The sequence below is a fragment of the Haliotis rubra genome, unplaced genomic scaffold (assembly GCF_003918875.1).
Source record: "Haliotis rubra isolate DU_JTF1 unplaced genomic scaffold, ASM391887v1 Scf996, whole genome shotgun sequence".
Classification (NCBI taxonomy): Eukaryota; Metazoa; Mollusca; class Gastropoda; order Lepetellida; family Haliotidae; genus Haliotis; species Haliotis rubra.
In genome coordinates, this window is record NW_025767741.1 from 296,653 (window position 1) to 318,001 (window position 21,349).

General features: G+C 42.7%; 2 protein-coding genes and 2 long non-coding RNA genes across 4 annotated transcripts; all 4 read right to left on the bottom strand.

The window, feature by feature from the left end:
* Nucleotides 1-1,036: 1,036 nt before the first annotated feature.
* LOC124265804 lies at nt 1,037-18,214 on the bottom strand. Its single transcript, XR_006895554.1, has 3 exons — nt 18,204-18,214; nt 17,929-17,933; nt 1,037-1,105 (listed from the first exon to the last, which is right to left on the bottom strand). It is a non-coding gene; the product is annotated as an uncharacterized LOC124265804 (long non-coding RNA).
* On the bottom strand, nt 10,079-15,861 carry LOC124265800. The gene is made up of 2 exons (XM_046700632.1): nt 15,677-15,861; nt 10,079-12,459 (listed from the first exon to the last, which is right to left on the bottom strand). Exons 1-2 carry the CDS (start codon nt 15,696-15,698, stop codon nt 10,580-10,582), a joined length of 1,902 nt encoding a protein of 633 aa, XP_046556588.1. The 5' UTR covers nt 15,699-15,861; the 3' UTR covers nt 10,079-10,579.
* Nucleotides 13,099-13,985, bottom strand: LOC124265803. The gene is made up of 3 exons (XR_006895553.1): nt 13,767-13,985; nt 13,447-13,685; nt 13,099-13,404 (listed from the first exon to the last, which is right to left on the bottom strand). It is a non-coding gene; the product is annotated as an uncharacterized LOC124265803 (long non-coding RNA).
* Nucleotides 18,215-18,602: 388 nt separating the features above from the next.
* On the bottom strand, nt 18,603-20,462 carry LOC124265794. Its single transcript, XM_046700623.1, has 3 exons — nt 20,220-20,462; nt 19,766-19,820; nt 18,603-18,841 (listed from the first exon to the last, which is right to left on the bottom strand). Exons 1-3 carry the CDS (start codon nt 20,460-20,462, stop codon nt 18,603-18,605), a joined length of 537 nt encoding a protein of 178 aa, XP_046556579.1.
* Nucleotides 20,463-21,349: the final 887 nt, after the last annotated feature.

Below are 21,349 nucleotides of genomic sequence, written 5' to 3' on the forward strand. Positions count from 1 at the left end.
GACTTGTTATACTTGTTTTCCTATCCATGAGATCACTTACCTTCTGTGGGGACAAAGAATAGATACATGTGTGTCAGGTAACTAGACCAAGACTTTGTTCCACTTGCGACCTAACTGTTTGACCACTATTGGACACATCTGTCTAAAAGTCCAATTTAAGATTTGGTTGAGAATTAGTAAACAACTAATCGATGTTGTAGCTCCCTAAAAACATCGCAGCTGGCATCCGCATTAAATGGTCATTTTGAGTGAAATATTAAAGAAATATAGCGAGAATGTTCGATCTTTGGGGTCCTTGTTACCTGAAACTAGTGTTTATTTTGCTTGATCTGTGAATATGGTCTACTCTGTGTATTGGTGATGAATGTATGGGTGCACTGGTTCTTGTACGGATGGGGGAGTGGCTGTAAGGTTTTACTTCACTTAAAGGTGTTCTGTACGAGTATCAAGGGGAGAGGTTTGATGTGGCTAGTTTATGTTTTAGCTGATGTATAGGCCTCAAAGAGTTTCATTACTGACCTGAAGCATGCTTTGTCTTTTTCACTGATTTGTCTTTTATGATGATGATGATGATGATGATGATGATGATGATGATGATGATGATGAGCATAGTTTATAATGCACCACAAATCCTCATCCTAACCATGCTCAAAGTACTACATTATTACCCCAGCTCAGTTTTCATTCTCAGTAAGTCACCAATCCGTGGTGATTACACAAACCAAGCTGAGTGAGTGAGTGAGTTGGGTTTTGCGCCACGTTAAGCAATGTTCCACAGAGATGCCAACCACTCCAAGTTTGGCGGAGTTACTCCGATTTTCAAATACGATATCCGCTGTCCGATTTGTCTTTAAAAAACTCAGATTTTTTTCAGAAAGAGTTCTGGAATCTTTATTTACAGTGTACAATTTCGTAAATCAATGGTGATTTATTTGAGTCGACACCAGTAAAAGCATTCACAAGCTTAGCGTGTGATATTTTGGATATCGATTGTGTATATTGGGTGTTATTGATGATGAAGTTTCACAAAGTTTTCCCAAATGTATGTCATAGCCCGTATGTAAGTGAAACAAAATGGCGGAGACGACCACGTGTTCACCCCCAACTCGCCACGTCTGTGCTCCAGCCATGATTCCACTTGCATTAGATACAGGGTTGGCATCTCTGGTTTCAGCAATATCACGGCAGGGGACACCAGGAATGGGCTTCACACATTGTACCCATGTGGGGAATCGTACCCAGACCTTCAGCCTGAGGGATGGGCTTCACACATTGTACCCATGTGGGGAATCGTACCCAGACCTTCAGCCTGAGGGATGGGCTTCATTGTACCCATTGTACCCAGCCTGAGGGTGGGAATGTAATGTGGGGTATCGTACCCAGACCTTCAGCCTGAGGGATGGGCTTCACACATTGTACCCATGTGGGGAATCGTACCCAGACCTTCAGCCTGAGGGATGGGCTTCACACATTGTACCCATGTGGGGAATCGTACCCAGACCTTCAGCCTGAGGGATGGGCTGGGGTGGAATGACTGAGTTGATATGTTGTATAAGAAAAGTCAAGTTTAGTTAAACTATGCAATGTTGTAAATTTTAGAATGAAGTTGTGAATGTCAGTGCCACGCCTCATCTGCAGTAACATCTGGGAGTTATTCTTCATGTGTTAATCAAACAATGAAATTGTCTATCATCATTCAGGATAAAACCAGAGATTGTATGATGACGTCCATCACTTTGATCTTACCTCACCAGTCCAGCTGATACACTGTTGCCAATCTCACTTCTCTTATTTCATGCTTCACATATTCTTTTATACATGTTCTCTACATGTCTACTAGTTAGGAATTTTAATGCAAAAAGTCAACTATTATAGGAACAGTGAAAGAGAGATATTTTTACTTTTTAATTATTTCATGTTGTGAAAAAGGTCCTGTTTTACATTTCTATTTTTCATTTGGATTTTACATTCAGCAAATTTATTTTAATATACTGCCTAATCTCGCTCTCTTTTACATCGGTGAAGATCCAGGTTAGATTGGTCTCCAGCAAACCCATGCTTGTCGTAAGAGGCGATTAATGGGATCAGGTGGTCATGCTCCCTTTCTTGGTTGTACATGTCATTGTATCCGATGCTCATTCTGTTGATCACTGGATTGTCTGGTCTAACCTATACTGCTATCAAATTGACATTGATTTGTGAGTGGAGTGGTGGTTGAGTGGAATAGTGTCTGCTTCTCATGCCATGTGAGTGAGTGTGTTTTGTTTTATGCCACTTTTAGCAATATATACCCGACGGTTACACCAGATATGGACATCACACTTGGGTATTTGGCATGATGGCACCACTAGGCTACCCCAGCGCCCCTCTCATGCCATGTTGTGAATGAATACTGAATACTGCTAACTCACAAGACATGTCTGAACCATGAGAATGTAGTCACATGTTACATACTGGGTCCTTATACATGCAGTTGTAGTTGGGTATTCAGTATAGTAATACCTTCGGTCAAATCCTTTGTGTTTTTATGAAGCAATAATTAACAATATTAATAATAATTATGCATAACTTGTTGTTTCAGGTGATAATTAATGCATTATACACAGCAGCTAAAGCCATGTAAGGGATGACTGTCGATAAGCAAATAATGATCAATCAAAAAAATATTGACATATGAACAGGAAAGATTGTACTTTCACACCGTGGTGTATTTGAGTTAACTAACATCATGTTGTATGACATTGTTTGTTCAAGAAAATATTTTTAAGATATACGATAACCAACATTGTCAGCCACCGACCCACTGTTTTAATGATATTACCACTATGTCCAATGGTTGCCTGCTTCCTAGTGTTGGGAATCGGAAACCAAATATTGATTGTGGTGAACGATTATCGATTATAATCGAAATATATACATTTTTAATGTAATCACAAATTATAAGTTTTTTTCCCCAGTTTTTTTCTAATTAATGTTTTTTTTTAATAATTAATGCTGTCATGCAATGAAATATACGCATGCAAGAAAGACAGTGGAATTGTAATTAATTATACAATAAAAGTGGTTAAAATTTTACAATGTGCATGGCTTTACGCCAGTCTAAGTAAACTTATACTCAGTATTATTCTTTACACTGCTATACTGTATACTTAGACTGAGCTTTACACTGTTGAGAGCATGTTTGTTCGTGAATATTCATCAAATTTGATGGTTAGTTTACTTCATTCAAGGGTGTTATACATAAACAACAAAATTCTGATTAATCGAAAATATGTCTTTTACGTTTGATAATCATTTTTAATCCTTCTTTTGATCGATTTTCGATTATTTTCGATCATCGGAACATCACTACTGCTTCCTGTAAGTTTTGTTGTTGATTGAGATGTTGATCCCAGTGAAACACTTGAACTTAGGCCAGACATCTGAACACTTGAACTTAGGCCAGACATCTGAACACTTGAACTTAGGCCAGACATCTGGCTGAAGACTTGAAATTAGGCCAGACATCTGAAGACTTGACTTACCAATCTGATGACTCCTTAAATGAAAATGTGATAATTAAAGAAATGAAAAACATGTTTTTTTCTAGTTTGCTGACCAGAAATAATTTAAATAGTTAATGACAGTATTTACTCTTGGTATAATTCATCATTAAAAATACTGAAAGTGAATCCTGTGATTAAACACAGCAAATTATGATGAATTGTGAGAGGAAATTAAAAACAAAATATTTCATCCAAGTTTGTACCACTACTTCTGAAGATGTGGAGACACTTAGATACCATACATTGCAACATGATCTTATGATATGATTGTTACTGCATCTTTTGTTCTGACCCATTAAATATCAGACAAATGTTGCTTTTTTCTATTGGCTTTGTTTTTGCAAGCATTCCAGGTTTGTTGTGGTTTTCCTGAGTGTTTGTGTGGTTTATACTAGGTTTTCAGATCTCCATTTGTGAAGTCATGTGTGATTAAACAAATCACATTGTCATTACTGTATTGTTTTTCAATCAGAGTTTGTTGTCAACATACTTTATGATATTTTATGATGGTTTTATATAATTTGTGTTTGTGTTGGTGCATGTTTAAATTGGTACTGATTTAACTATTGCACGATACTTTATTGTTGACAGGAAAACACTCTGACTGTATATAAATCTGGACACCATGGGTATTGATCTGTACTGCTCTATGTATCCATGGTGCTCCTGTGTGGGGATGGGCACAGGTAGCCCGGATGCTGTCCATCCTTGTAACGTCTGATCAAGTCCTATTTCACCCTGATAATGTTTCTAGGTTATTTTTCACCATAATTACATGAGCTCATGGGTTTCACCAAAACCTGAGACCAGCATCACCTCAGGCTTTCCAAACTTTTTAGCTGACATGCTAGATATAACTTATATATTTATCAAAGCTCTGTTAAACTCACCCAGTCTTAGGATAAATGCATTGTTTCACTCATCTTTAGCTCGACATAGGTGTATTGTTCCAAATGTGTGTGTCTTGTGCCGTTGTACAAAACAACCTTAGCTACCTTAGACTACCTTAAGTCTGTGTTAAGGAATGGGAGTTACGATCACCTTAGAGCTAAGACTACCGTTAGTCTATGTTAAGGTATGGGAGTTATGATCACCTTGGAGCTAAGACTACCGTAAGTCTATGTTTAAGGTATACCGGAAGTCTATGTTAAGGTATGGAGTTATGATCACCTTAAGCTAAGACTACCGTAAGTCTATGTTAAGGTATGGAGAGTTATGATCACCTATGGGAGTTATGGTCACCTAAGACTACCGTGAAGTCTATGTTTAAGGTATGCTAAGACTACCGTAAGTCTATGTTAAGGTATGGGATCACCTTAGCTAAGACTACCGTGAAGTCTATGTTAAGGTATGGGAGTTTATGATCACCGTAAGCTGGGAGCCACTAAGACTACCGTAAGTCGTTAAGGTATGGGAAGTCACCTTATGTTAAAGTTAAGGTATGGGAGTTATGATCACCTTAGCTAAGACTACCGTAAGTCAATGTTAAGGTATGGGAGTTTATGATCACCATGTTAAGGTATGGGAGGCTCACAAGACTGCCAAGAAGTATGTTAAGGTATGGGAGTTATGGTCACCTTAGCTAAGACTAAGACTACCGTAAAGTCAAGTCTATGTTAAGGTATGGGAGTTATGATCACCTTAGCCAAGACTACCGTAAGTCTATGTTAAGGTATGGAGTTATGATCACCTTATGAAGCTAAGACTACCGTAAGTCTATATGTTAAGGTATGGGAGTTATGATCACCTTAGCACTAAGCTACCGTAAGTAATGACTATGTTAGGTATGGGAGTTATGATCACCTTAGCACTAAGAGTCAGTCTATGTTATGGGAGGAGTAGTTAAGGTATGGGAGTTATGGATCACCTTAGCTAAGACTACCGTAAGTCTATGTTAAGGTATGGGAGTTATGGTCACCTTAGCTAAGACTACCGTAAGTCTATGTTAAGGTATGGGAGAGTTATAAGACTACCGTAAGTCTATGTTAAGGTATGGGAGTTATGGTCACCTTAGCGCTAAGACTACCGTAAGTCTATGTTAAGGTATGGGAGTTATGGTCACCTTAGCGCTAAGACTACCGTAAGTCTATGTTAAGGTATGGGAGTTATGGTCACCTTAGCGCTAAGACCTTAAGTCTATGTTAAGGTATGGGAGTTATGGTCACCTTAGCGCTAAGACTACCGTAAGTCTATGTTAAGGTATGGGAGTTACGGTCACCTTAGCGCTAAGACTACCGTAAGTCTATGTTAAGGTATGGGAGTTATGGTCACCTTAACGCTAAGATTGCTTTGTACAATGGTATCCTGGACTTGTCCACTCTAAATCCCTTTACAGTATACTCTCTATATATTATAGAATTAGAACAATGGTACACAAACGTAATGCGATCAATGTTCATTGTCCTATTTCAAATGTCTTGAAATTTCTGAAATTTAAATGAGAAAACTCAAAATGCATTATGCAAGCATTTCTGATAGACTTCTACTATTTAGCTTATCACGTGTCATGTGTTCTAGCAGTATCAGTGGTCAGTGTCAGTTTGATTCACTCTTGAAATTACCTTTGTAGAGACTTCTCATTTATAACAAAGCTGTTGTCTCCAATGAGTGATGTCCTTGCATGTGGATGTTCGAGCGTTTGTAATTATATTATTATGATTGTATACGTGATAACTGATGAGTTCAAAGACGAGATTGTGGTCAAGGTCATTAAACCGGAAATAGTTAAAACAGTCGTATTGTGATAGCTGGAGGCGTCGGGCTTTGGAAGCATTTTCTGTTTGCAATACAGTGTTAGTTACAAAACAGAAGTGATATTTTTAAGCTGGAAGTCTTTTTATCTTTGTTTTATTGTGGAAGCTTGAGGCATAAGACCTTCTGCTTCAAAGATGGATTGCATTTGGCATATGACAGGGCGAGAACCATCTAATGTGGAATGGTTCATGATACATGTATAATCATAAGGGACACGTCAGCTGTGTCAGCGTGTTTTCGGGTCATCATATACACCGGATATGACGTCATGGCCGATTGGTGACGTCACGTTCAGGTATTTTCGACAATGTGATGATATGACCAAATACTGGTCACTTCTCAGCCACTGCAATCACTGGAACCTTGCTAGAACGTGCCAGCCGACAGCTGAATGAGAATTACAAACACTAATTCTTTCGATGTGATGCTCACGCAAGGATGTTGTTGCCAAGAATGGGTGCAACCGTTTCACGATGAAGGGGTTCATTCTCTGATTATGGGTGAAAGCGCAATAGGCATATGAATGCAACAGAAAGTGTTTGAAAACATCACAAAATGCTAGTTATCAGCTTGTAGTATCTGTAAACCTGAATTATGACATTTCCCATGATTATCCCTGTTTGTATTGGTGCCTTGGACTTGGAGAACTGCATCACTCGAACCTTTATGTTCTGCGTGAAACTATACCAGAACAACTACCACCACGTGGTAATCTAAGAGTGTCATGTAAGCTGTCAACGCTCCAATCCATTCTCCTTCCTCCATGATGCTAAGGACGAAGCAGTGGCTCTTACTTTGTGTGCGGTAGGGATCCATAAACCATAATGAAAGCAGTCTTCCATGAAAGATGTGACAAGGATGCTTTCACCACAGGTTTAAAAAGATGTAATAACCCTGATGATACTACTGATAAACCCCATGTCGTGGGTATGCGTTGTCCTGTGTGGTTCAGCAAGTAGGCTTGTATTACAGCTGTATTCAACCTGCCCAAGATGTAGGTGCTTACAGCATTAATGTTGCGTTCTTATTCCAGTGTATTGTATTGGTAAATGTCAAAACACAGCACTGCATACGTTCTCCAACGTTCTCAGGCTACAAGTATAATCCTTGACAATCAGTGTGACGTCATGCTCCCTGCTCGTAATCCAACCAGTGTGACGTCATGCTCCCTGCTCGTAATACTCTCCAATGTCCCAGCAGACAGATACACCATAGTGCCTGTTATTGGAGACATAGCCAGAGGTCTGTCAAAGACGATCTCTTGGGGGGCGGTACTGACAGTATTATGAAGTATAACTTTGTCTTCGTCTACTGGTTCTGTTACAGACTGTTTTCATATTTTGTTCATGTTTACTTACACAATAAAGGTTGAAAACTGCGACGGTATGAAACTAAATGTTTCAGTTGTTTTTCTACCCTAATTGGTAGATGGATAGTTGGGGTTAGAGCAAGCAACCTATCCTTGTCGTAAGAGTGAGTGAGTGAAGTTTTACGCCGCTTTTAGCAATATTTAAGCAGGGGACGTCAGGGTCTCTCACGTGTCGAATCCAATCCGGAACGTTTGTCTCGAATTGTCTGACCCCTACTCAAAAATTCATGGGACCACTGCTTTGTAGCTGAAATATCACTGAAGGTTGCGTTTAACAACAGGACAAAAGACCAATCTGAACACGCAAGGCAGCACAGGAAAATATTTGCTTGAGAATGTTTGATATTTGGTGCGTTGATTAACATATTGTTAAGACTTACAGCCCCTTGTCATAGCCGATCTGCGCTTAGCTTAGAGGTTCTCTTATCATGTACATTATATTCCTGTCTGATTAAAAAAAATGGTTCAAATGGTTGAATTCTATTTCTGGTGTCCGCCGCGATGTTGCGAGAAGTTCACTAAAAGCAGCATTAAACCCATCTCACTCACTCACTCTTCCCACATGGACTCAACACGCCATAACTGAAATAATTAAATCCGACTCTCTCATTCTGAAAGCAAAGTGAGTAAAACAATAAAACTCTCATTAGGAAAAATATATAATTTATTCAAACTGAAACAATTCAATACATATTTGAAATAAATATTTCCGTTTCTAGAAGTTGATGGTTATGTCGGCTCGCTCAGGTTTGTAAAACCTAGGTTTTGGCCAAACACAAGAAACATCTGTCTTAATTTGCATAAACCTCACTCGTATATGTAAGTATGCAGGTGCTGTAGTGCTAGATATCACTTATATCTGTGACTGTAGTGCAGGATATGCTACATCTGTCTGACTGTAGTGCTACAGATATCACTTACATCTGCCTGGCTGTAGTGCTACAGATATCACTTACATCTGTCTGGCTGTAGTGCTACAGATATCACTTACATCTGTCTGACTGTAGTGCTACAGATATCACTTACATCTGTCTGACTGTAGTGCTACAGATATCACTTACATCTGTCTGGCTGTCGTGCTACAGATATCACATCTGTCTGGCTGTAGTGCTACAGATATCACTTACATCTGTCTGGCTGTCGTGCTACAGATATCCCTTACATCTGTCTGGCTGCAGTGCTACAGATATCACTTACATCTGTCTGGCTGTGGTGCTACAGATATCACTTACATCTGCCTGGCTGTCGTGCTACAGATATCACTTACATCTGTCTGGCTGTCGTGCTACAGATATCACTTACACCTGTCTGGCTGTAGTGCTACAGATATCACAGATCTGACTGTCAGATATCACTTTACACCCGTCAGGCTGTAGTGCTACAAATATCACTTTTACATCTGTCTGGCTGTAGTGCTACAGATATCACTTTACATCTGTCTGGCTGTAGTGCTACAGATATCACTTGCATCTGTCTGGCTGTAGTGCTACAGATCTTACATCTGTCTGGCTGTCGTGCTACAGATATCACTTACATCTGTCTGGCTGTCGTGCTACAGATATCACTTACACCTGTCAGGCTGTAGTGCTACAGATATCACTTACATCTGTCTGGCTGTAGTGCTACAGATATCACTTACATCTGTCTGGCTGTCGAGGAACACTTTCACCTGACAACAGGTATTTGCAATTTTCGAAAAGGAAAAAAAAACGATTCTTGGTTTTCCGAACTGTCCGGTCTAGGGAAAGGGGATTATAATTTAGATTAGATTATTCACTAGGTTAGAGGTCAGCAAGAGAAAACCTGTTTCTTGTGTACCATATTAGTTGGTCTGTTGTTAAACGCCGCACTGAGCAATATTCCAGCTTTATGAAGGCGGTTCATAATAATCGAGTCTAGACCAGACAATCCAGTGATCAACAGCATGAGAAACCGACAGACTGTTACTTTGTGCGCGCGTGTAGCGTTATGATCCACCGGTTATGGCATGGCGAAACGAGGAGCAAAAACAAACTTCTTTCATAAACAGGGATATCAAAATTTATAATAAACCAATAGTTGGGGTAATTTACTTCACCGACCCTACATGTAAACTTTAGGATAAGAAAATATACAATGTACTGATGAAATCTTCTGTAAGCTTAGAGTGAGTGGAAATTGAGGCATATGTTTACAGCTTATAGACTTCAAAACAGTAACGTACCTGAGCAGGTATTCGAAAGCAGGTGTATCGTGACAAAGAAACCCTTCACCAACTTGCCCACTCAAGCACTACATCATGAGAGAAATGTTCAATCAATACAATTTTTAGCAAACTTAAGCAAAGTTAGCGAGTATCATAATGTTGCATAGGATGGCTGGTGATTACTTCTATATGAATATGGTTAAATAATTAATAAAATGGAATGCAACGTTAACGTCTAATTAACGGGGAGAGGCTTCAGCTCAGTGAATAACTATGTTGACCCACTTTAAGCTGAATAACGTGTTTGAATGAATCCATTGTTCACATATAGCTGAATATAAGTCATATCCTTTACAGAGTACACATACCTTATCGTCTAGACACAGACGCTGTCTCGTGTAACATGGGCCTGTCTCTGTGCCTGAAGAACAGTCATCGAGTGATCAGTTCTAGATCTAGCTAATCTCAAACCAAGGCATGAATAATTTTGCTATGTTTCACGTCACATGTTTTTATCTTCGCGTAATAACCGGTAGTTCAGACACTGGTTGTTTGGGCTGAAAAGGAATTCCATGATATTGTATTTAGTTCCCAAGATATTTCAGTTCTTCTGGTCGAAGAGTATAAATGTCAATGTCAAAGAGGCATCGCTCGACGCCTTCAGTGCTGGAACTGCCAAGATGTCAAATGAACCCATGGGTTGAATGAAACTGGTGGCGAACATATTCACTGAACAGTGAACACTCCTACCTTTCCATTCTCATTACAAACAAACACCGATCCTTTAGGCCCAATGGCCACACATTTAGGGTCCTTAAGTCCTTCAGTCTTGTGCAGCAGATACCGTATGTTCCCTGTATAGTCAACAAGCACGAGGGCCGGCTTGCTGTCAGCTACAAAGATGTAACCTCTACCATCATCTGCCATGCCCATCGGCTTCTTAATGGTCTGGCCAAACGGAGGCTGACACATGTGTAGCAGGTGACCGCTCAACCGCAGACAGGCCACCTTCGACACGGTACAGTCGGAGACCATGATGTCCCCACTGGCAACGGTGCACATGTAGAGGGGGTTTGCGAAAAGAGCTGTTCCGTTGTGAATACACTTGAGAATATTCCCTTCTAAGTCCATGATATTGATGACTATCGGTCCTGTTCCTGGGCAGGTGCTGACGGCGAATGCGTCTGTGCCTACTTGGGTGATTCCCCAGTATTTCAGCTCGGTCTTTAGAATGGTCTGTAGTATGAGGTTGGGTGAGACGGACACGATGGCAACTTGCTTGGCAGCAGGAACAGTGATTGCCACCATGTTGCCAACATAATTACAGACACCGTGTGGCTTCTTCTCCAGAACCAGCTTGCTATGCATATCCTTCTTGCCATGGGTGTAGAAGGACTTGACACAGAAATTCTCCCCGTCAGTGACAACCAAAACTCCACCGGCTACAGAAACAGCATCACGTAAGCTTGGTTGATTCTTATCCCCTTTAACTTTGGCAGAGATGATCCTTTCCAGCTTCAAGTTCCGCCCTCCGGTAACGAGTGGTTCAAAAGGGGAGACGTTTCCGATTTGAACTGGCGTCTGGGGGGACGTGGGGGTGGCAGGGGAAGCCGGTGCCCCTGGGGAGGGAGGTGGTGTGGCGATCGGCAACAACATCAACTGTCTGGCTAGTGACTCGCGTTTCAGGCTTCCCAGTGGTAACGCCTTCCAGGGATTCGCCTGATACTGCAGACTCCGCATCTGAATGTCACAGGAAGTCTTCTGCTTGTATGAGGAGAGTTTAATGCAGTACTGTTCTAGAGCACTGTACTGGTCAATAACCCGATGGAGGTCCTCTCCATGGAGCAGCTCATGAGATGCATCTTTCAGACGATTGAGAAACTGATTCTGTCTGGTGTGTTCACGTAGTTCTGCATTCAGCTCGTGGTCAAACCTGCTGTAAGCAAGGTCAAGGTCATTCAACGCTTGGGCTTCTTCTTCCTTGATCTTCTGCACGATCTGTGCCACGTGCTCCACGATCTTCCTCTTCTCCGTACAGTACTGTTTCTCCAGCTTATCCCGTTCCTTCATCTGCTCGACCTTCTTGGCCTCAGACCGGTCCATATGGGAAGAGAATGAGTGATGAAACATCTTAATCCTGGACCTCTTCTCAGCAACAGCCTCCTCCAAGGTAATCACTTGAAGACACGTCCTGTGGAGGGTTGGAGCACAGGACGAGCAGATCATCACATCACAGTCAACACACAGAAAATCCAAAGGTTTGCCGGGGTGTTTGTAGCAGAACCTAGCTTGTACGGAGGGAATAGAGTCGGTGCCACTGGACACAAGGCCAAGAAGGTTCTTGATCAGAAAGTTGTCTTTGAAGCCATTGGCCCATTTATCAATTGATTCATTTGGATTTGGAATTTCAATATTTTCCCTACATGTTGGGCAGTTGAAGCGAGGGTTTAGTCTGGAACAAACACTCTGGATGTAGTCGGACAGACATTGTCTACAGAAGGTGTGGACGCAGGGGAGGAACTTGGGGTCCTTGAACTGGTCGAAGCAGACACCACATTCCAGGAATCCTCGACTGAAGGAATCATGCTGGCTTAGAGCCAGGGACCCTGAAACAGATAAAAGAGGTGTCAGTGTATTGCTCTCTAACATTAAAGTAGATCATGCTCATGCTGTTGATCACTGAATTGTCTGGCCCAGACTCGATTATTACAGACCGCCGCCATATATAGCTAGAATATTGCTGAGTGCGGCGTAAAACTAAACTCACGCACTATACCATCAAAACGTATAATTAATGTGGCAATTCCTGGTCTCTACTGTTTCTGCCTTGTTGCAACAATCCACGCCGTCTGGCTAAGATGACATCCAACCAACGAGGTCTCCGATCCTACGTTTCTTATATTTTGAAAATTTCCTTTCAATATTATTCTGCTACTTCTTTAAACAAGCGTCCCTAAACAAAGTGGCATAAACGTCGGAAGTTAGTACAAGTTACACAGCAAGACAACATCTGGGACCCATACCACTTTTTCTATTATGTGAAACCCGTGAAGGTCCGGGTTAGAATGAACCTTCAGTAACCCATGCTCGTCGTAAGAGGCGACGGGATCGGGTGGTCAGGCTCGCTGGCTTGGTTGACACATGTCATCGGTTCCCAGTTGCGCAGATCGATGCTCAAGCTGTTGATCACTGGATTGTCTGGTCCAGACTAGATTATTTACAGACCGCCACCATATAGCTGGAATATTGTTGTGTGCGGCGTAAAACTCAACTCATTCACCCACTCATGTGAAACTGACACGCTGTTATGACCCTCACATCACATCCGTCCCTCACTCACCCACTGAGGGGCACTCACTCACTCGACCATAGATACATTAGTCACTCACTCACTCACTCATAAATACATAAGTAGCTCAACAAATACACAACAAGAACAAGCCCACAAAACTACAACAATAAAACAACAACAACAAATAAACACAACAAATTGTAGGAGGCCACAGGGTAGATGATATACGATTGATATACGACTGAAGAATAAAACATATCTGCAAGGAAATATGAATATAGTGATGGGTTGGGTCCAACACCGGCAGTGACGTAACAGTTCATGACTACATCCGGTATTTGCATCGCATGACTGACGCTATGCAGAAATATAGAGGTATTGTCTCGCTTCGCTTTCGTTTTGAGATTCCTTCCGCGATTTGTGCCATTGAACACCCTCAGGTTTCCCCGAGCTAGTTCTGTCTCCACGCATATGATTCTCTGCGTGCTGTCAGCTGACGAGTGCTGGCCAATCAGTTACACGTATGTTTCCGGTGTTCACCTGGGTCAATTGTAACTACTCGCCTCTTTCCGTGACCTACAAGACGGCTTGCCGGAATGACACGAGTAGTTACGAATGCACCTGGGTATCTGAGTGGGTTATTATTCAGGGAAAATACTCAGTGAATTAGATGAAAACTGACGACATGTTTCTGAACTAACAACTTACTGAGGCTTTGCAAATAGCGCAAAGCAAACGCCCATCAATCGTGCTGTATCAAACGCGCCTGAACATCTCTTAATGAATCAAACAAACACCATACTATAGCAAGTAGACGCCTGTCCAGAATAAGCAGGTAGACAGGTTGATGCAATAAAACTATTCGTATTTTTCTGCTTCCCCTCTCCCACCCAATTTTCATCCCGACTTGAAATAATATAAAGTTTTTCTTATTTAAATTTTCCCAGTCTCTGTGGAGTGAGTTTGGTTTTACGCCGCTTTTAGCAATATTCCAGCAACACCACTACCCTCCACTGTGGAAACGTATGCCCTACTGTGAGTGAAAATAAATACCCTTAACTTTGAACCTTTAGATAGAATCTGACCAGCTTGGTCCTTCTTCTTCAACATGTTACACAATTAGTGAAACAATATTTGTTTTCATTTTCTTCATTATGTTTTCTCAAGTCCACCCTCTTGCAGATAAAGGTTATGAGATGAGATACACATTAAAAAGAACGGATGTCCTCACTCAGTGATAACCTTGAAAACATATAACCTCTCGCAGGTACAACACGCGAAACAGTGGATAAAGCGACCACTGAAACTACACAAACATAGCTTCAGTTTATAGCATCCGTAAAATGAAAATACGAGGGAGGAGGGGGCGCACACACCCTGCACACACACACGTCCGTCCACCCCACCCCCACCCTTGATCCGCCTATGATACGCCTGTCGCCCACAAAGGACAGGTGGTGGAGCAGCGTTTGCTCGTCATGTCAAATGCCTGGGTTCGATTCCCCTCATGGGTGTAACTTGTAAATCCGTGTTTCATGTTCCCCTCGGTGATATTGTTGCCGTATTCATCAAAGGTCCGATGCAAGGTTTTGGAAGAAGTTCCGTAAACATAGAGTAGCATTACACCCCACAACGTGAGAGCGCCACAAATAGCCAGGATCGTTTACATACCCAGTATGTTCCGCTGATCGTAACAACAAATCCTCCTCTTTATGACCCAAGAAGACAACGTTATGGGTTTTTTGTGTAACGCCACGATCTGCAAATTCACAGATATTTGAAGGCGATTTGTAAGTAATCAGTTCTGGACCATACAATCAAGTGATTGTGACCACAGTGCCACGCCATCGGGGTGACATGAAAAATAAGGTGTGTGAAAGAAGCACCGTGTGCTTTAGTAATTAATCGTCAATAGGTCTCGTTGTATATCACCCATGAGACATTATGCAAACGTATACATGTTCAATAAGCTTTCCGCGTCACACACACACCCCTACACACACACGCGCACACACACATCCACCGCTTAAATTCATTATGTTTCTAAGTCTGTCAGTACGACACCACATCGGGTACCACCGCATCGAGCGTCACCCTCACTCTCTGCTCCCCAACACACTAACACGTAACGAATCCTTGAAAGGAACTGTCAAGATGTTACAAAGCGATGATATAGCAACGTAGCCGTGTCGTGCAGTGACAAGCTTTGGTCAGTTTGTGTTTGTTATTGTAAGGGCGACAACTCGAAGCTGTCCATTTAGGGATTCCATACCCAAACTCACGAAACGAAAACCGAAGGGATATTGTTGACAAACTTACTCCAAATGTCTGTGAAGAGCGCGTCCTGAACACCCGTATTGTCGTGAGGGTATTGAGACGGGTGTCAGATTGTACTGTGTGTCACTGTAAGGATTTAGGTCACACTTCGCTGTCCAACATGTACGTTCCTGTAATACCATATATGAACATAGTTATATACATGGCATTCCTGTACGTAATCTGAAGTTTAAGGAATTGAAAACACCACGTACCTTCGACGTTCCTGTCGACCATGTTACCTGTACAGCATTCACACCCGTCCTAGGCCTTGGCTGTGTGGTGAGAAGACATGCCGCATGGATGATCAGAAAGTACGAACCAGGATGTCCGCTATGGAAAAACACTTAACCACAGGCTTGTGTTTCATACAGACGATCGCGATTGTGAAATCGCGGAAAAACCAGTCCTGTGTTCAGGGACCGTGACGGGTTGTTCCGTGTCACTGAGCTCTGGTACGTACCTCTAAATGTGTTGCTGTTATGCGTTGAGGGATTTTGTGACACTGAGACTATATTTAGCTGGGTCATGTGGGGTTTCCAGTGCGTAGTTACCGTCTACTGAGTTAATATGACAACAGGGAGAAATGTACCCAATGTATTCGCTAAATGAAAGGACGATCCATCCATCCGATACAGTCAGTGTTTGCTCGCTCTCAGCAATATTTGATGTTGATGGCGATCTGTAAATAATTGTGTCCGTAACCAATCTAATGACGGACATCATCAGTCCTGACCCCCAACAACCCCCCCCACCCCCGCACCTTACCCCCAATTCTTTCATTTCGGAGTCCCTAATACAGATAGGACCAGGCAATCAGGGTACTGCTAGACCTACATCAAATGAGAAGAAGTTAGAAAGATAATTTTAGAATAGACAGGTTATGCAACGACTTCCAAAAGCTATTGTTGTAATTCTGTTAGTATGGTTCTAATTACGGGGTCTTGCCGATTTAACTTTAACGGTACAAGGAAGTTAAATATCAACAGTGGGGGCTCATTGGGGGTTGGGGGGCGTACGTCGGCCGTTGTCGCTGGTATAAAAGTCATAGCGGATGGAGGCATGTCATCAGCATACACAACGCTTAGGCTGTACTGGATATCAAACTCGCGCAAAATTTTGAAAACCAACGTGCCAAAGTCAAGGATGACAACCAGACCTCTCTAGCCGTAATTGCCCATTTATAGATCAAGGTCATCGAAACATTTGATGGTCCACAAGGAACCTCGATTTGAACCCCACAGAACATATCGTTGGGACTATCTTGGACGCTAAGTTCGAGTAAGAGATCCTAGTGTTCAAAATCTGCGGGAATCTATACATGTACAGGCATAGACAATCCATGAGGAATGGCGAGGGATTCCGTTGCAGAGAATGAGGAGCAGACTGGCCGATGTTATTGGTCCTAGGTGTGGTTACAGCAGGTACTGGTGTGGTCGCTAGAGGTGGTTCATACAATCACAACAGTCCTTATTATGAAACAAAATTATTTCTGTATCAGTTAACTCCTAATGATGAAGGAGCAAGCATACACTCCGAAACGTTGTGTTATTCACAATAAAGAAGTTGACATCCTTAAATCTTGCTTTTCTTTTCCTATTAACTCCTGACTCCAGAAAACAATGACTGCAGCGTAATTATATGTATCCACCAATCTCAGAGTTATATAGTTCTGCTGCAATGACTGATATATGCGCATGGAGCTAGAACACATTGGAGATAGTACAAGCAGGGATCCAGAAAGCACCAGCAGTACGGATCATGGCCGAATCCTTGGAGGCGTTAGTATAAATCTGCATATCGTTCCCGTATAGAATCCTCAGATATTGCTCTCACCACGTTTGGATTCATCACTGGCCCTCATCTCTGGAACAATCTTCCATCTCACCTCAGAACACAACCAGATTTAGCTGTTTTTAAATCAAATCTGAAGACGTGGCTCTTTCATTTGAACTCTATGTGATATCTAGAATCTTAGAGCCAGAGCGCCTTTGAGCGGATTACGGATATTGCGCTATACAAGTATTTGTATGTATGTATGGTATGTGTAATGTCCTTCTCAACAACGGAACTCAGTTCAGGGTACAATCCTGGCTTAAGGAGGTATTTTAGAAGGTGTAGATGGATCCCAATTCCTGAATGTTTAAAGCAAAGGGGATATTGGCGTGAAACCAGTCACACGTGACATTAAATATATCCGCGACTGAATGATAGCTCACCATAGTCTTCTTTTCATGAAGTAATTATGGGAGATTGGTGTCTAAGGATCATGTCAGAACACTCAACCTGAAGAGCTGACACTGGAGTATGATTACACATTGCCGTTTAGAAAGTGATCAAATGTAACATATATATATATATATATTACACTTTGGGTTGAGTCCCATCCGGGATTCGAACCCGCGCCCTCAGAGTCAGGGACCTAATCGCCAGCACACAATGTCAACCGCCTAACCCGCTCAGCCACCGGGACTTCCACAAAAATGGCAGTCGGACAACTGGTAGTCTAGACTGCGGACTTTGTGTACCCCTCTGATAAGCGTTAATTGGCACGGCTCCACGGCCGAAAGCTATGATTACACAATGCCATTTAGAAAGTGGTCAAATGTAACATATGCTATATTTTTGGGATTACACTTTCTCAGTAAAGTACAGATTCTAGTACTGTGTTGGGTTGAGTGCCATCCGGGATTCGGAACCCGTTATTGGGTTGAGTCCAGTTGAGGCTGGAGCAGTTACAACAGCTTCAGTGCAAATTCCAGGATCCAGATTGAACGCGATCAAGTTTGGAGAGGCGACTTAAAGACGCAGACATGTACACTTGGCAGCTATGGCCGATTCTCGATAGGATATGTGCTTTATACAGCAAGAGCATGGTAGATTTACCAGCTCCCTTTTGAGGTTTGGACAAACATTACAATAGATTAATGGCACTGTTACAGCGGGCCGCAAAGTGTGCTTGTTTGTTGCTTAAAGCCGCACACCACTATGTTCAAGCTATATGGCGTCGGTCAGTAAATAATTGAGTGTGGACGAGACAATCCAGTGATCAACACAATGTGCATCAATATACACAGATTGGCATATACAAAGGGACATTAAACACAATGTAGGTTCCGCCTCCTCTCAATGGAGTTTGTCTCACTGCAGGCTGAACCCTGTCTCTAGAATGTCTGTCACTGCAAGCTGAACCTCTGTCTCTGGAATGTCCATCACTGCAGATTGAACCTCTGTTTCTAGAATGTTTGTCACTGCAGACTGAACATCTGTCTGTAGAATGACTGTCACTGCAGGCTGAACCTCTGTCTCTGGAATGTCTGTCACTGCAAACTGAACCTCTGTCTCTGGAATGTCTGTCACTGCAGACTGAACCTCTGTTTCTAGAATGTTTGTCACTGCAGACTGACTGAACCTCTGTCTCTGGAATGTCTGTCACTGCAGGCCGAACCTCTGTCTCTGGAATGTCTGTCACTGCAGACTGAACTTCTGTCTCTAGAATGTCTCTCACTGCAGACTGAACATCTGTCTCTAGGATGTCTGTCACTGCAGACTGAACTTCTGTCTCTATAATGTCTGTCACCGCAGACTGAACATCTGTCTCTAGCATGTCTGTCACTGCAGACTGAACTTCTGTCTCTAGAATGTCTGTCACTGCAGGCTGAGACAACATCTGTCTCTGGAACGTCTGTCACTGCAGACTGAACCTCTGTCTCTAGAATGTCTGTCACTGCAGACTGAACTTCTGTCTCTAGAATGTCTCTCACTGCACACTGAACATTTGTCTCTAGGATGTCTGTCACTGCAGACTGAACTTCTGTCTCTATAATGTCTGTCACTGCAGACTGAACATCTGTCTCTAGCATGTCTGTCACTGCAGACTGAACTTCTGTCTCTAGAATGTCTGTCACTGCAGGCTGAACATCTGTCTCTGGAACGTCTGTCACTGCAGACTGGACCTCTGTCTCTAGAATGTCTGTCACTGCAGACTGAACCTTGGTCTCTGGAATGTCTGTCCGCAGACTGAACATCTGTCTCTAGCATGTCTGTCACTGCAGACTGAACTTCTGTCTCTAGAATGTCTGTCACTGCAGGCTGAACATCTGTCTCTGGAACGTCTGTCACTGCAGACTGGACCTCTGTCTCTAGAATGTCTGTCACTGCAGACTGAACCTCGGTCTCTGGAATGTCTGTCACCCGCAGACTGAGACATCTGTCTCTAGGATGTCTGTCACTGCAGGCTGAACCTCTGTCTCTAGAATGTCTGTCACTGCAGACTGAACCTCAGTCTCTGGAATGTCTGTCACCCGCAAGCTGAACCTCGGTCTCTGGAATGTCTGTCACTGCAGCATCAACCTCTGTCTGTGGAATGATTGTAACTGTTACTGCAAGCGGTACCTCTGTATCTGGAATGTCTGGCTCTGTAACCGCAGGCTGAACCATTTTCTCTGGAATGTCTGTCACTGTCACCGCAGGCTGAACCTTTTCGCTGGAATGTCTGTCACTGCAGGCTGAACTTCTGTCTCTAGATTGTGTGTGTCACTGCAGACTGAACTTCTGTCTCTCTGGAATGTCTGTCACTGCAGACTGAACTTCTGTCTCTAGAATGCCTGTCACTGCAGACTGAACATCTGTCTCTAGCATGTCTGTCACTGCAGACTGAACATCTGTCTCTAGAATGTCTGTCACTGCAGACTGAACATCTGTCTCTAGGATGTCTGTCACTGCAGACTGAACTTCTGTCTCTAGAATGTCTGTCACTGCAGACTGAACATCTGTCTCTGGAACGTCTGTCACTGCAGACTGAACCTCTGTCTGTGGAATGTCTGTCACAGCAGCCTGAACCTCTGTCTCTGGAATGTCTGTCACTGCAGCCTGAACCTTTGTCTCTAGAATGTCTCTCACTGCAGACTGAACCTCTGTCTCTAGGATGTCTGTCACCGCAGACTGAACCTCAGTCTCTGGAATGTCTGTCACCATAAGCTGAACATCTGTCTCTAGCATGTCTGTCACTGTGGACTGAACTTCTGTCTCTAGAATGTCTGTCACTGCAGACTGAACATCTGTCTCTAGCATGTCTGTCACTGCAGACTGAACTTCTGTCTCTAGATTGTCTGTCACTGCAGACTGAACATCTGTCTCTAGAATGTCTGTCACTGCAGACTGAACTTCTGTCTCTAGAATGTCTGTCACTGCAGACTGAACATCTGTCTCTGGAACGTCTGTCACTGCAGACCGAACCTCTGTCTGTGGAATGTCTGTCACTGCAAACTGAACCTCTGTCTCTGGAATGTCTGTCACCTGCAGACTGAACCTCTGTTTCTTGAATGTTTGTCACTGCAGACTGAACCTCTGTCTCTAGAATGTCTGTCACTGCAGGCCGAACCTCTGTCTCTGGAATGTCTGTCACTGCAGACTGAACCTCTGTCTCTGGAATGTCTGTCACTGCAGACTGAACCTCTGTTTCTAGAATGTTTGTCACTGCAGACTGAACCTCTGTCTCTAGAATGTCTGTCACTGCAGGCTGAACATCTGTCTCTGGAATGTCTGTCACTGCAGACTGAACCTCTGTCTCTAGAATGTTTGTCACTGCAGACTGAACCTTGGTCTCTGGAATGTCTGTCACCGCAGACTGAACATCTGTCTCTAGCATGTCTGTCACTGCAGACTGAACTTCTGTCTCTAGAATGTCTGTCACACCGCAAGCTAGACATCTGTCTCTAGCATGTCTGTCACTGTAGACTGAACTTCTGTCTCTAGAATGTCTGTCACTGCAGACTGAACATCTGTCTCTAGCATGTCTGTCACTGCAGACTGAACTTCTGTCTCTAGATTGTCTGTCACTGCAGACTGAACATCTGTCTCTAGAATGTCTGTCACTGCAGACTGAA

What these genes read in the sequence shown, in the direction of transcription:
- LOC124265800 (XM_046700632.1), bottom strand. Translation starts at nt 15,698, where the DNA reads ATGGTCGACAGGAACGTCGAAG. An exon ending in GGTCGACAGGAACGTCGAAG is followed by an intron (nt 12,460 to 15,676) that starts GTACGTGGTGTT and finishes TATCTGTTTCAG; the next exon opens with GGTCCCTGGCTCTAAGCCAG.
- LOC124265794 (XM_046700623.1), bottom strand. Translation starts at nt 20,462, where the DNA reads ATGCTAGAGACAGATGTTCAGCTTATGGTGACAGACATTCCAGAGACT. An exon ending in AGACAGATGTTCAGTCTGCA is followed by an intron (nt 19,821 to 20,219) that starts GTGACAGACATT and finishes ATCATTCCACAG; the next exon opens with ACAGAGGTTGATGCTGCAGT. An exon ending in GACCGAGGTTCAGCTTGCGG is followed by an intron (nt 18,842 to 19,765) that starts GTGACAGACATT and finishes CAAACATTCTAG; the next exon opens with AAACAGAGGTTCAGTCTGCA.